The sequence below is a fragment of the Elgaria multicarinata genome, chromosome 1 (genome assembly GCF_023053635.1).
Source record: "Elgaria multicarinata webbii isolate HBS135686 ecotype San Diego chromosome 1, rElgMul1.1.pri, whole genome shotgun sequence".
In the NCBI taxonomy this organism is placed as follows: Eukaryota; Metazoa; Chordata; class Lepidosauria; order Squamata; family Anguidae; genus Elgaria; species Elgaria multicarinata.
Genome location: NC_086171.1, coordinates 40479345 through 40494737, shown reverse-complemented (window position 1 = coordinate 40494737; position 15393 = coordinate 40479345). Strand labels below are relative to the sequence as shown.

Below are 15393 nucleotides of genomic sequence, written 5' to 3'. Positions count from 1 at the left end.
TATAGTCAGCAGCGAACGACAATATACCTTCTGCCCCGGTACCTGGAATAAACAGCTGGGTGGTCTACTGGTCTCTCCCAGTAGATGCCAGCTGTGTATGTTTTCTTCGTGTGAAATACAGCCAGTGCAAACTTTCCAGTGACGGAAACCTCTAAAAGATTAAAAGATTAAACCTTTAAAAGATTAAAAGGATGAATCTGTTTACAGTTCAATGTTGGAGCAGCTGTGGGAACTTTGTGTAGCCACCAAAATTCTTCCTTTTGCAACTGGGTTTCTGAGTTATTATTATTATTATTATTATTTATTTATTTATTTATTTATATAGCACCATCAATGTACATGGTGCTGTACAGAGTAAAACAGTAAATAGCAAGACCCTGCCGCATAGGCTTACATTCTAATAAAATCATAATAAAACAATAAGGAGGGGAAGAGAATGCAAACAGGCACAGGGTAGGGTAAACAGGCACTGGGTAGGGTAAAACTAACAGTATAAAGTCAGAACAAAATCAAGTTTTAAAAGCTTTAGGAAAAAGAAAAGTTTTTAGCTGAGCTTTAAAAGCTGCGGTTGAACTTGTAGTTCTCAAATGTTCTGGAAGAGCGTTCCAGGCATAAGGGGCAGCAGAAGAAAATGGACGAAGCCGAACAAGGGAAGTAGAGACCCTTGGGCAGGTGAGAAACATGGCATCAGAGGAGCGAAGAGCACGAGCGGGGCAATAGTGTGAGATGAGAGAGGAGAGATAGGCAGGAGCTAGACAGTGAAAAGCTTTGTAGGTCAACAGGAGAAGTTTATATTGGATTCTGAAGTGAATTGGAAGCCAATGGAGAGATTTCAGCAGTGGAGTAACATGGTCAGAGCGGCGAGCCAAGAAGATGATCTTAGCAGCAGAGTGGTGAACAGAAACCAACGGACTGATGTGAGAAGAAGGAAGGCCAGTGAGAAGAAGGTTGCAGTAGTCCAACCGAGAAATAACCAATGCATGAGTTGTGCCATGAGCTACGACCTCTGGACAATGAGTGCTTTTGAGGTGTGCACACATGTTCTGACGTGAATATTTAAAACACCGAGTTATATAGGTATTGGGTGGTGGTGGTGCCATTGCTCAGTACTAGAGTATATTCCTTGCAAGCACACGATCCCAAGAATCTTTCTGTAGTAGCTGGGTACCAAAGACTCAAGTTGATTGGAAGATTTATATTTGAAATGTATTGGGCTTAATCATCCTTCTGGGTACCTGGAGGTTCAGCCCCACACCAGCACCTGCCTTTCCTTTATTCAGTGCCTTCCTATGTTTTCTTTGGCATTCTCAACCATATATGACGCTGACCAGTGGGAACAAAAGAGCCTTTGGAGAGCTGCTGCTGGCTGACCTCTCTCGTGTGAGGGGTGTGTGTGTGTTGAACTAGAACATGGTGTGTTAAACTTAGTTGAGCAAGGGTACATACATGGGAAGCATGTGCTAAGTGCACTCTTGCTTAAGAACATAAGTGATGAAAGTCCAGTGATGCCAAGTCATTCCAGAGAAATTGGCTTATAGTCAGCAGCGAACGACAATATACCTTCTGCCCCGGTACCTGGAATAAACAGCTGGGTGGTCTACTGGTCTCTCCCAGTAGATGCCAGCTGCCGTGTGAAATACAGCCAGTGCAAACTTTCCAGTGACGGAAACACCTTCCTGAATAGGTAGTCCTGTATTTGTTTATTTGTCTACTTGCATTTACTAGTCTCATTTAGCTTTTGGCCCATGTACCTTCTCTTTCCTCAGCAATATGATCTCCACTCCTTAGCCAGCTGGGGGATTCTGGGAAGTGTAGTTCAACACATTCGGAGGACACCAGGTTGGGGAAGACTTCCCTAGTGTGGACGTTAACTTTTCATAACATTTATGATGCATTAAAAGAAAAGATTCACTGGATGCGTGCAGACACGGCACTCAGACATGCATTTCACATTTGACAGGGTCTGAGACTATGGCGTATGGCAGGCTTCCCCCACCTTGGTGCCCTCCAGCGGTGTTGGACTATTGCAACCACTATCTCTGGTCAGCATGCAGAGATGTGCTGGCAAGGAATGGCAGGACTAGCCCAACCCAGGTGGAGAGCATCCGGTTGGGGAAGGCTGGTCCAGCAGGTTGCAGTTTCCTTAATCATTATGGCTAACCTGGTCTTTCAGCTGTGTGCATGGCAGAATGCCTGGGAGCTCCCTTTTAGAACTTCCCAAAGGAAGAAAAGGATAGGAGTTAAAAGAACCAGGATGATCAGGGGTCTGGAAACAAAGCCCTATGAAGAGAGACTGAAAGAACTGGGCATGTTTAGCCTGGAGAAGAGAAGATTGAGGGGAGACATGATAGCATTCTTCAAATATTTAAAAGGTTGTCACACAGAGGAGGGCCAGGATCTCTTCTCGATCCTCCCAGAGTGCAGGACATGGAATAACGGGCTCAAGTTGCAGGAAGCCAGATTCCAGCTGGACATCAGGAAAAACTTCCTGACTGTTAGAGCAGTACGACAATGGAATCAGTTACCTAGGGAGGTTGTGGGCTCTCCCACACTAGAGGCCTTCAAGAGGCAGCTGGACAACCATCTGTCAGGGATGCTTTAGGGTGGATTTCTGCATTGAGCAGGGGGTTGGACTCGATGGCCTTGTAGGCCCCTTCCAACTCTGCTTTTCTATGATTCTATGAAAAACATTTTTGAAGAACCTGTGGCAAGTTAGGTGAGGAGCTGTGTTAAGTGTGAAATCATAGCTATTACACCATTTGCAAATAACTGTTGGGAGAGCTCAGGCTGCTGCAGAGGGCAAGTAGGGAAGCAGTGCTGCTCCATTGTCTCCTCCCACAACAGTCAACCAGAATAGGGATGTTGGAGCAACGGATTCAAATGAGTTTGAATTTCTAGGAATCTGGCCTGTGCATTTGGCAGTGGGCCACTTTTTTCTGACTTACCTGGATTTCATGGACTTCTAGACCAGTTTTTCACTTCAGGGGGGATTTGCACTGGACAGGGACAACCTAGCCTCAGTAGTGCATGCACTGGTAACTTCCCGATTAGACTACTGCAATGCACTCTATGTGGGGCTGCCCTTGAAGACGACTTGGAAGTTGCAGCTAGTGCAAAATGCAGCAGCTAGACTGCTGGCGGGTACATCTTACAGAGAACACATAACACCGGTCTTAAAGGAATTGCACTGGCTGCCTATACGCTTCTGGTCAGAATTCAAGAATTAAAATTCAGAATTTTAAACGTAATGACGTTTAAAACCCTAAATGGCTCAGGACCTCGATACTTCAGGGAGCGCCTCTCCTTATATATGCCTGCCCGAGACTTGAGATCTGTTGGAGGAGCCCTTCTCCACATCCCACCAGCACAACACATATGCTATGATGGGACAAGGGAGAGGGATTTCTCTGCTGTGGCACCCCGACTGTGGAATGCCCTCCCCTTGGAGGTCTGAATGGCGCCAATGCTGACTTTATTCCGTCGCCAAGTGAAAACATGGCTTTTTAACAAAGCCTTTAATGGTTAAATTCACTAAGATGGCACATTGTTTTTAACTGTTTTAAATGTTTTACTGCTTTTAAATTACATATTGTTTTAACTTGGTTCATGGTTTAATTTGTTTTTAGCTGTATATATTGTTTTATACTGTATGCTTTTATCTGTACGCCGCCCTGAGATCTTAATGATATAGGGTGGGATACAAATGTTTTAAATAAAATAATAAATAATTCACATTAGTGCTAGTCTGGATTACTTAATGCATAATTCACATTAACAAATGCGGATTAGCACCTTTGCATACGTGCACATTAGCGCTCATGCAAATTAGCGCAAATAGAATGAAATTCTGGTGTGTAAAAGAAAAGATTCCATCAGTGAGCGGATGACGGAACAAAAGATGTGTGACAATCCATGAAACATGGAATGGCTTGAACAAGATCTGTACATCTCTAACCGAATAGCAGCTACTCCATCAGGTAGCAGCAGAGTACGATGGGAATCAGGCCCACCATAGGCTTTGCTGAAAGACCACCTCCATTAAGTCTTTTCTCCCTCAACTGTCACTAGGCAGCAAACATTCCATCAGGCTGCAACAGAGAGAGAGAATCTCTGATAGATAAAAATGGCCTGGAGTTGAGACCATCTCTTCTTGATAAGTTACTTAATTTCTGCTGGAATGCAACAAACAATGCTCTCAGTCGTCATGCAGGACAGGCAATTAATAGGTTACACAGTACAGTCGTGAAAATGTAATGTGTCTTGCCTTGGACTGTGTTAACAATGATTCCAATTAATATTTGTCCCTTCCTGTTGCAGAGTACCATCTCAAAGTTTGTTTTGGGTTTAAATATTAATTCCAGAGGCTAGTTGAAGAAGGCTCTTGGGGTAGATGTTACAGCCACAGAGTGAAAAGGTGGAAAGACGCCGACAATGTCGGATGTTGGGGAAATCATCAAGGCGCTTAATGATTTTGGGCGATACCAGCGCTGGTTAGTGGTAATGATCACCGTGACCGCACCAAACGTTGGTTTTCATATGTTTAGCCAGTTATTCATGGTTTCTCAAGAACCCCATTATTGCAACACAAGCTGGTTCAATACTATCGGATTGAACTTAACCAAAGAGGAGCAGCTGAACGTCACCCTTCCGAAAAAACCTGATGGAACTTTTGAAGAATGTCTCATGTACACTCCAGTGAAGGACCAGGATCTTGAGACCATTGAGCGATACGGACTTAATTCTACCGAGAAGTGCCAAGATGGATGGGTGTATCCTTCAAAGCGAGAGCTATCGTTGGTCACGCAGGTCAGGATACCTTTATTTTCTGCCTGAATTAATATTGGCTTCTGTATGGTGCAAGAGTAACACTAGGACTGGGTTCGGACGACACGATAACCAATGGTGGGTTAAATAGTCAATGGTTGGTTGTTGTGTCATCTGTCAGGACATTTTCACACCATGGTTGGTTATTCTAGGCTGACCATATGAAAAGGAGGACAGGGCTCCTGTATCTTTAACAGTTGTATTGAAAAGATAATTTCTGCAGGTGTCATTTGTATATATGGGGAACCTGGTGAAATTCCCTCTTCATCACACCGGTTAAAGCTGCAGATGCCCTGCCCTCTTTTAAATCTGGTCACTCTAGTATAGCTGCTGCAGCTTTAACTGTTGTGATGAAGAGGGAATTTCACCAGGTTCTCCAAATATACAAATGACACCTGCAGAAATTCCCTTTTCTATGCAACTATTAAAGATACAGGAGCCCTGTCCTCCTTTTCATATGGTCACCTTAGTTATTCGGCCAAAATAACCAACGCTGTGCAGAGTTTATTAATTGAACAACTGTTGGTTATCATGCCATCTGTGGGGCACCGTTGACTATTTTGTCACACACAGTTTATTTTTGGCGACTACAGAGTCCTTAAAAAACAATGCTAGATACAACTCTTTAATAGTAGAGAGCAACAATATGAATTTGTTTATTCTTAGAACAAATATGAAATGTTAATAGACTAGGAGTGGAGAGATAAACTGTTATCAAGACCTCTTGGAGACTTAGAATCATAGAGTTGGAAGTAACAAGACCATCAAGTCCAACCCCTTGCTCAATGCAGGAATCAATGAACATGGGGTTCTCTGGTAGTCACCCTTCCAGAAACTGACCAGGCCTAGACCTGCTTAGCTTCATCAAGGTTGCAGCACCCCATGCCATCACACCAGATAAGCTGTCTTACTAACTCATTAGAAAAACATAACTGTCACAGAGAGATCAGTTAGAAGCAGGAAGCAAGCCTGAGAATTGCATTATGGGGCACACATAGAATCTTTGGTTAAAGAGATACTAACCAGTCAAAAATAAACATAATACAAACATGTCTCTAACTGATTAACTATCTGATTCTCTACTGCACTCTTCCCTTATGGTAGGCTGAGTTTCTTGCACACTCGATGTTGATTACATCTAACAAATGTGTGTCAAGCACACATATCACACTCGATGTTGATTACATCTGACAAATCAAACACACAGTTTGCTAATAGTCAACTCGACACTGCCTTAATCCACACCATGGGCAATTATAACCCTGTTGTGTGGGGAGTACTCCCTCAATAATCAACTGTGGAGCTATTAGCCCACCATTGACTATTATGTTGTCTGAACGCAGCCAGTGAAATGCCTGCAAGGGAACATAGTATGCTGAGGATAGTATGCATAGGATGCTTTAGGGTGGATTCCTGCATTGAGCAGGGGGTTGGACTCGATGGCCTTGTAGGCCCCTTCCAACTCTGCTATTCTATGATTCTATGATAGCTTTTCAAGCCCTAGCCAATTTAGGGTAGCCTGGCCCCCTCCAGATGGTTTGGACTGCTCCCCACATAATCGGCCATCGGTGCAAGGCGGGTGAACATCTGAAATGAACACAAAGAGCGCAATCTCAGGGTGCAATATGCTCTCTTTTTGTGTTCATCATAGCCAATGGTCATGCTTAACAATGATGGGAATTGTAGTCAAACACATTTGGCTGGTTTAGGACCTGGCTATCTAAGGGATCTTCCATTTTAGCAGAGCTGGCCCAGTTAAGCGACAGAATGATATGGGTAGAGCTCTTATGGTGACCAACCGGGCCATGACTGATTGCAGACAAGAGTATAATTTTGAATGTCCCACTGCGTGCGTATAGAAGTAAATTCCCTGCAATCAAAAAGAACCAGGCCCACTCTATTATTATTATTATTATTATTATTATTATTATTATTATTATTATTATTATTATTATTTTATTTATTTATTTATATAGCACCATCAGTGTACATGGTGCTGTACAGAGTAAACTAGAATGCTCCCTGCCACGCTTGGTTTATTATTTAATTATTTTATCCTGGTTTTAGCTTGATTTAATGGTTTGATTTGTTTTTAGCTTTGTATATTTATTGTTTAAAATTTATGTTTCTTGTTTCTTGAGTTTTAATCTTTTTATTATTTCCAAACACCAATAAATAAAAAACCCTAGAAAACAAAATATAATACATATAAATAGACACACCCACAAAAATCAGACAAAACGAAATCAATCAAACAAACAAAAAACACTTATTTATTGTTTCTTGTATGCCTTTTTATTTTGCTTTTCCCCTTAAATAAGCTTAACAGCTATCTCAAAAGTCGTGTGGGTTTTTTTCCAAGTAAGCCCTGCTACTAAATTCAGTGCCTTGTGAGCGGGCTAGTGCTACTGTTTTATGTTTCAGGCCTAGGGCTTGAAATAGAGGGTGCCGGCGTGGAACTTCATTTCGTAAAGCCCAGGGGTGTCTTGTAAGGTCTGAGGCTCCCCTGGTAGATGTAAGGGGTGGAGGCTGGTGGCTCCAATATCAGCAGGTTGATGAATCCACTCCGGGTTTCAGTCAGAACTCTAAAGGAGCTCTTTAAAGTGCTTTGCAGAGTTCTGACTGAAACCCGGAGCGGATTCACAACACCACTGACATGGAGCCACTTGGGTAACTGTTTGCCTCTGCTTATACTGCCGGCAGCTTGGGCAACCCCCTCCCACCCTTCACACTGACCAATTCCCTTCCCTAACCGTACATGCAAACAACCGTCCCTAAATGCAAACACCATAAAATACATATAACTAATAAAATATTTAAAACCAATACATCATTAAATGCAGCACGTTATTAAAAAGGCAAATTTAAAATTCAACTGGGTAGGCCTGCCGGAAGAGATCAGTCTTTATGGCTTTCTTAAATTCCGGAAGACTGTTAAGTTGACGAATCTCTCCCGGCAAGCCATTCCCCAAACTGGGAGCGGCAGGAGAAAAGGTCCTCTGGGTAATAGTTGTCAGCCTTGTTTTTGGTGGAATCAATTCTTCGCAGAGGACCTGAGTGTGCAGGGCGGATTGTACGGGAGAAGGCGATTCTGCAGGTTGCTGAAAGTCTGTAGAAACTATGATAGTCAATGAATTATGATACTTCCTTGTCAATGAATCAATGAATTGTGGCTCTGGAAAAATAAAACCAATCTGAAAAGGACCTGTGCTTCATTTAAAAAAAGAATACACATAAAATCACAGTTAGCATACTGTTACCAGATCCATTCTCTTGGGACTGTATGAGCTATAAATCAAATAGGTGTCTTCAGTTTTCCTTTTAATTTGCCCTCCCTGGTTTCCTTCAAATAAAGTGACTTTTCTTTCCTTCTTTTAAGTTTGACCTGGTATGTGACAGGAAAGATTTAATCGACATCTCCCAGTCTGTTTACATGCTGGGCCTTCTCATTGGAGCGCTGGCGTTCGGAACGTTAAGCGACCGGTAAGAGACAGATGGGGGGAAACTGCAACTTTCAGGACAATGGGCAGCAAATGGTTGGAAGTAAATCAGGATTAGGCTGAGAAAGCTGTGCCATCTCTAGGTTTTGGAGGCCCCTTGGCCAGACACCCCTCCCTCAGGGAGTCTCCATTGTCACCAGCTGGTCTTCCTCCTCTTCCTCCTCCTCCTCCTCATAAATTTTTTTCTAACCCGCCTTTCCATCCTGATCAAGGCGGGGAACAACAAGTATAAAATATATAAAATATTAATCAAAACCACAATATACATTGTTAAAACTTCCTAAAAGCATCCTAAAATTCCACTGGATAGGCCTGCCGGAAGAGATAATTCTTTATAGCTTTCTTAAATGCTAAAAGACTGTTAAGTTGACGAATCTCCTCTGGCAGGCCATTCCGCAGTCTGGGAGCAGCAGAAGAGAAGGTCCTCTGGGTAATACCTGTCAGCCTAGTTTTGGCTGGCTGAAGTAGATTCTTCCCAGAGGACCTGAGTGTGCGGGGCAGATTGTATGGGAGAAGGCGATCCCGCAGGTAGCCTGGACCCAAACCATGTAGGGCTTTAAAGGTGATAACCAACACTTTATACTTCGCCTGGAAACTAATCGGAAGCCAGTGAAGAGATTTTAAAACTGGTGTAATGTGGTCGCCCCTAGTTGTACCGGTGACCAGCCTGTCTGCCGTATTTTGGACTAGTTGAAGTTTCTGGACTAGGCACACAGGTAGCCCTATGTAGAGCACATTGCAGAAGTCGCTCCTCAAAGTTACCAGCGTGTGCACGACCATCTTTAGGTCATGGCTGCCGCTAGCTTGCTAGGCCTGGCAGAGAGTAAGGGAGCAAGCAGGCTGTGGCATCTCCTGGTCCCCCTTCTCACCACCACCGTTGTCTGGGCCAGAGCAAGAGGCAGATGAACAAGGAGATCAGGAACATAGGAAGCCACCTCATACTGAGTCAAACCATTGGTCCATCAGTTGCAATGGTGAAGGGGAGGAGCAACTCTGGTGAGCTGCCCCCTGCTGGGTTGTGGGCCTTCAGAAGTGGATCATCCCCAGCGTGACGCCTTCCAGATGTGTTGGGACCACTGGCTGGGAATTATAGGAGTTGCGGCTGCAACATCTGGAGGGCACCAGTTTGGGAAAGTCTGGCCTAGGGCCCTTTGTGGAAGTTTTACTTTTAGAAAACGTGGTCCTCAAAGTGGCCTCTTAGCTTAGCTTCTTTCAGCATGAAAAAAATAGAATGGTGTGTGTGTGTGTGTGTGTTTTGGTGGGGGGGAGAAAATATCATTGGTTGTCAATTCGGCCCCCTACTTAAAATGTGTCCCCAGCTTTACACTTGATGGGATTATTTGGTATTGTTGCCTCCTGTTAGAAAGGCAGCTGTCAGAGAACAAACAAAAAGGCCAAATAGAATGAGCATTTACCAGTCCCACAAGGCTATCTTGAAATAAAAGGAGATCATACTCTTCCTTTAGTGATGGATGGAAAACAGCTTTACTCACAAGTATTCTTGCACATAGAAATGCAGGCACAATGTAGGGCTTCAAGTGAGTTTGTTCAGTCCATTTGGCGTTCCTTTAGAAACGCAGGACCAAGAGAGCAAACCATGTGTTCCCAGCAATGGAGGAAGATCAGAGAGAGAGAGAGAGAGAGAAGGAAGGAAGGAAGGAAGGAAGGAAGGAAGGAAGGAAGGAAGGAAGGAAGGAAGGAAGGGGAGGAGCAGGAAGCCACACTGTAGACTATAGAGACCCTAACGCTAGCTAAACCCCAAATTCCCATAACTAGCTAACTGCAATATTGCCTGCTTCCTATAACTTGCAGACGAGGTTGCAGCATTCCCAACCACGCTAAGGGATCCTGTACTCCCTCTAGCTCTCCAGGAATGTCTGCGAATGCTCTTTTCTTTTGGCCCTGCTGTCTTAGAAGAGGAAGATCACCATAACCAGAGAGATGGCGAGATGTATTTTTTTTCCTCCCAGGTTTGGCCGGCGACCGATCGCTTTGGTGTCCCTGCTCGGTGTAGCTGTGGCTGGGGTTGCGGCAGCCTTTGTACCCAATTTCTACCTCTACAGCGCTATCCGATTTCTCGTGGGCGCTTTTGTTTCTGGATTCGCCATGTGCAGTTTAGCTCTAGGTAAGATCCTCGCCACCCCCAACCCTCTTGGGAAGGATCTGGGAAGCGTGTGGCTTTGCAAACGGGAAAGGGAAGCAAACTCTTTGGATTCCTGTTTAATATGGATCTATGTTATACCCAGTCAGAGTGTTTCTTCCTCTAACCCTCACTGGCCAGTGGTTCACTGGTCCCAGGCAGGGGTCTCCTGTATCACCTGCTTCCTGGTCTTTCAAGTGGAGATGGAGCGGTGGAGTCCAGGCCCTTCTGCATCTAAAGCATGTGTTCTGTGGCTACCTACAGTATGGCCCCTCCCCATGGCAACTTTGGGTAGGGATGTCGTAGGAATCCGGGTTGGGGGGCGTGGAGCTCAATGAACTTTCATCTGCCCCCCTCTCCCCTGACTTTCCCCCCTGTTTTCCGCAAGCTGGCCTTGACTCAGCCTGAAGGGATTCAGGACAGCTAGTGGATTAATGGTGGTTTTGAATTTGCGCAAATTACAGCGCAGGAAACCCAGAGCTGAAGACCATTGTCTGTTATATTGCCAAATGTGCTTCCTGGTGTAGGGATACATTTTTATAAGAAATTCTAGCTAAAACAATATTTCAGAATGACACAGCCGAATATATATATATATATATATATATAGAGAGAGAGAGAGAGAGAGAGAGAGAGAGAGTATAATTGAATGATAAAGTTATGTACATTACATAGAAAGTTGTTTTCTTTGCATTGGTAGCCAGAATAACCAGAAAGGGTCATGTGAAGCTGAATGCAGTTTGCCCTTAAGGAAGAACCCATACAAAACCCTGTGGCCTTCTTTAGATTAAAGTGAAATTGCATTTGTGTATGGGTGCTGTGCTGCCTGACTCTCTTGCGCAGTTGTAATGAGCTGAATTACATGGGAGGAAAACTTCCAAAGGGAGAGGTGGGTAAGAAATGATGATGATGATGATGATGATGATGATGATGATGATAACACTTGTCTTCCTCGTAGAACTGAATGGGGCAGTGCCTTCTAGTGGGTGTTTTGTAGTGCAACTTTGGCTGCGCACGGTAGGAAACCCTGAGATATCTCAGAAGAATCAGGATATCCAAGTTGTGTTTTTTCTTTAAAAGATGGAATAACCAGGGGACGGAGCAGGAGACATGCCGGAGGTTCACGACCTCATCAAAATGACCCTCAAACTTCCACGAATGGCCAGTCATGGGCGTGCTATAGAGAAGCACAATATTGCGAGGCAGCCCTGTCTAAAGTCGACTTTTCTATATTTTGTTGATATTTCAATCTGCATTCTCGGATACTGCTACCACCAGTATCTGCGGCAGTAAGCCTGTGTGTGCCAGTGGCTGGGGAACATGGGTGGGAGGGTGCTGTTGCACTATATCCTGCTTTGTGGATCCCTGGCCGATGGCTGGTGGGCCACTGTGTGAACCGAGTGCTGGACTTAGATGGACCCTTGGTCTGATCCAGCCTCAGGGCTCTTCTTAGGTTCTTATGACTGACAATGGGCTTTGGAATTCAGTCAATCTCTTTTAACCCTCTCTAGGTACCGAATGGGTCGGGGTGACCTATCGTCCGCACACCGTCATTATCAGCCAGTTGGGGTTTGCCTTTGGGCAGATGGCCCTGGGTGGCTTAGCTTACGCCATCCGTGACTGGAGGATGTTGCAGGTTGCTGGATCTGCCCCGATCTTTGCGCTCTTTTTTTACATATGGTGAGTAATGGATTAGAATGTGGCAGGTGAAAGCTGCAACAAAATGTTGCAGTGGGGTGGTGGTGGTGAAGCTCCTGTTCAGGATTCCAGCTGACTAGTCATGCTGCCGTCCAGAATATTCTATTTCACTCCATTTTGCTACCCTGTCCCATCCTCTAAAACAGTCAGCCAGCATTCTGTCACTGCTGAACACACTCTGTTTTCTTTGGGTTGTCCCCCCCCCCACCGGTTTTATTCCCCTCCTCAAGTATTTTGTTGTAGCCATGCAAGCATTGGGTTTCCCCCAAGGCTACTTCCCTCTTTTCCATGGGTGGTCCCGCTAGCATGGACAAATATGTTAAGGACAAACTCAATTCCAACGCAGAACGCTGGCAAGAAACTTCTAAATCTGTATATTAACAGCAGCCTTGGGCAGCTTGCCAGCTTATTCCAGTTCCTGATGAAGGATTTAACAATCCGAAATGTTGAGCTTCTTGGATTTAAAAGACACTTTTAAAGTTTGTTCGATGTTATACACAATCTCCCAGGGAATACTAACCCCCTCCAAATCCTATAACTCTACTTTCCTAATACTATCCTGAAACAAGAGAGGCTGAAAGAACTGGGCATGTTTAGCCTGGAGAAGAGAAGATTGAGGGGAGACATGATAGCCCTCTTCAAATACTTAAAAGGTTGTTACACAGAGGAGGGCCAGGATCTTTTCACAATCCTCCCAGAGTGCAGGACACGGAATAACGGGCTCAAGTGAAAGGAAGCCAGATTCCAACTGGACATCAGGAAAAACTACCTGACTGTTAGAGCAGTGCGACAATGGAATCGGTTACCTAGGGAGGTTGTGGGCTCTCCCACACTAGAGGCCTTCAAGAGGCAGCTGGACAACCATCTGTCAGGGATGCTTTAGAGTGGATTCCTGCATTGAGCGGGAGGTTGGACTCGATGGCCTTATAGGCCCCTTCCAACTCTACTATTCTATGATTCTATGACCCTTGGTCTGATCCAGCGTGGCTCTTCTTATGTTCTTAAAATGGATGGAGGAGTTTGATACAACTTTTCTGTGTCAGTAGCCATAGATTGGTCCAGTATCAGATAGCTTTGGGGCGCATGGGGAGGGAGGATTTTTTGCCCCCCTTTTTTATTGGCAAGAATGTATATACGACATTGACGTTTCTCTCTTGCACCTTCAAATGTTTTTCAGGGTCCTTCCTGAATCTCCTCGGTGGCTTGTGACTAAAGGGAGAGTTGAGGAAGCCAAAAAACTCTTCCAAAAGGCAGCCTCTATTAACAAACGAACCATCCCGCCAAAACTGCTAGATCAGGTGGGAAGGCTGGGATGTGCAATTTTCCATTTCCTACAAAAACAAATAAAATAAAATAAAAATTATTTCACATGATTAATATATTAATAAGCAAATGCATAGTGTGCCTGTGTGTCTTGGTTTTATGTTGCTCTTTTTTTTATTGTGCTTTCATTATATTATGTTTTTAAATTATATGGTACAATGCATAAAAAGTCTATTTTATTAGGTGCCTAATATATATAAAAATCTTGGATCGATTCTGAAAATTCTAGAAATGGATAGCGGAGGGGGAACAATTCACATACCAACACATGGATGTCTTGTCTATTTGCTTATTTGTTTATGAATCTTCAGCGTAGGTTTGATTAGGGTTCCTAGCTCTCCATATTAAAAATAATAATCTGGTGGCACGATGTCAGTAAAGCAGTAAATCCGCTCCGTGTTTTAGTCAGAACTCTAAAGGAGCTCTCCACGGTGTGAAGCAAAATATGAAGCTCCTTTAGAGTTCTTACTGGTTCTGAATGAAACCCGGAGTGGATTCACTGCCCCATTGACATCGGACCCACCAGCCTCCACTGCTGCCTAAATACTGGATTATTATTTTTTTAATACGGCAGGTTGTTGGCAGTAGAGCTGTCTAGGACTGGTGTAGAGTCAAGGGACATAGCTCAGTGTTATTTTGGTAGTTCAGCCCAGTGGGTTTGGGGCATTCTGGGGACAGAGACAAGTGCAAATGCTTCTATTCACCTAAACTACGTACTTAAGCCAGGGAGGGGGGGGGGGGAAAGATAAGAAAAAGGTGCCCCTTGCCCTTTGCTTTCTAGGAACTGGCGAAAAAGCAAACAAACAAAAAAAAAGTGTAGTGTAGGCTATTTTTTGCCAGATTAATTGGCAATCTCCATTTGTCCCAAGTATGTACGGCTAAATCAGCCTTGCTCCATCTCCCCAGTCTCATTGTGTGGTTTGCTTCTTATTGTGCAAATAACGGCCACTCCAAACTCCCCCGCCCCCCAATTTTATCCTGCTGAAAAAGGTGGGGCTCCTGCAATAAGATAGATTGGCAGAAGGAACCGCAGGTGAATCCGGCAGAAACAGTGGGCCTTTTTGATCACCACTAGGTGGCACAGTCCAGTTTACTTTCAACGCTGCTCTAGTAGTTCATGATGACGGGCGAAACTGCAGGCAGACAACGTGTGGCTCTGTGTCACTCTAGATTGTTTAGATCTTCCAGCAGGGGGGAAAAAACCCAAATGCTAAACGTAATGGATTACGATAAGGACATAGAGAGCGTGAAAGATTTCAGTTGAAATTCTCTTGTCCCCTTATCCCTTTTCTTCCTCCGGGCTTTTCCCCTCTCTCATCTCGTCTAAAAGATGAATCCTGAGAAGAAGACCAAGTCTGGAAGTATTCTAGATCTCTTCAGAAATCCACACTTAATGAAGGTGACACTTGTCATGTCAACTGTCTGGTAAGCTTGCTTCATATTCGTGCTTTTATAGCCGTGATAGAGCACCAGGTGTATATGCCAAAGACCTTAGAATTGGGGTCTCCATCTTGGTGTCCGTAGGCACCAATGTTCCTGCACACTAGGCTCTCTGCCTCTCCTGTTTTTTTCTGATCATCATCATCAACATCATCATCATCATCATCATGTAACAGGAGGATGTAAAATTCTGGCAGGAATGGACTATATAGACAGACACAATACGGCTGCAACAACTGGCCCTCATTTTCAACCTCATCAAACAACCAACACCATACTATACATACTCACCTGAAAAAATCTTGGAAAATACAGATCATAAAATATACTGGGACAGAACAATTCACATGAACAAGACAATGCCTTGCAATTGACCAGACTTAACAGTTATAGACAAAACAAAAACAAAACAACAACAACACGTACCTCATTGACATAGCAATACCTAATGACAAAAATGTTGTAGAA

The 15393-nt window shown here is 44.1% G+C and overlaps 1 protein-coding gene across 2 annotated transcripts in view; it reads left to right on the top strand.

Annotated features, from left to right (window-relative positions):
* The first annotated feature begins 4392 nt into the window (after positions 1-4392).
* Positions 4393-15393, top strand: part of LOC134398720 (solute carrier family 22 member 13-like) — a 29046-nt gene continuing 18045 nt past the window's right edge. For both annotated transcript variants that reach the window (XM_063126165.1, XM_063126174.1), the window contains exons 1-6: positions 4393-4806; positions 8204-8307; positions 10295-10449; positions 11976-12144; positions 13340-13460; positions 14816-14910. In XM_063126165.1, the coding sequence (XP_062982235.1) occupies positions 4432-4806; positions 8204-8307; positions 10295-10449; positions 11976-12144; positions 13340-13460; positions 14816-14910 (1019 nt within the window). In that variant the 5' untranslated portion in view covers positions 4393-4431. The remainder of the gene's footprint in view (positions 4807-8203; positions 8308-10294; positions 10450-11975; positions 12145-13339; positions 13461-14815; positions 14911-15393) is intronic.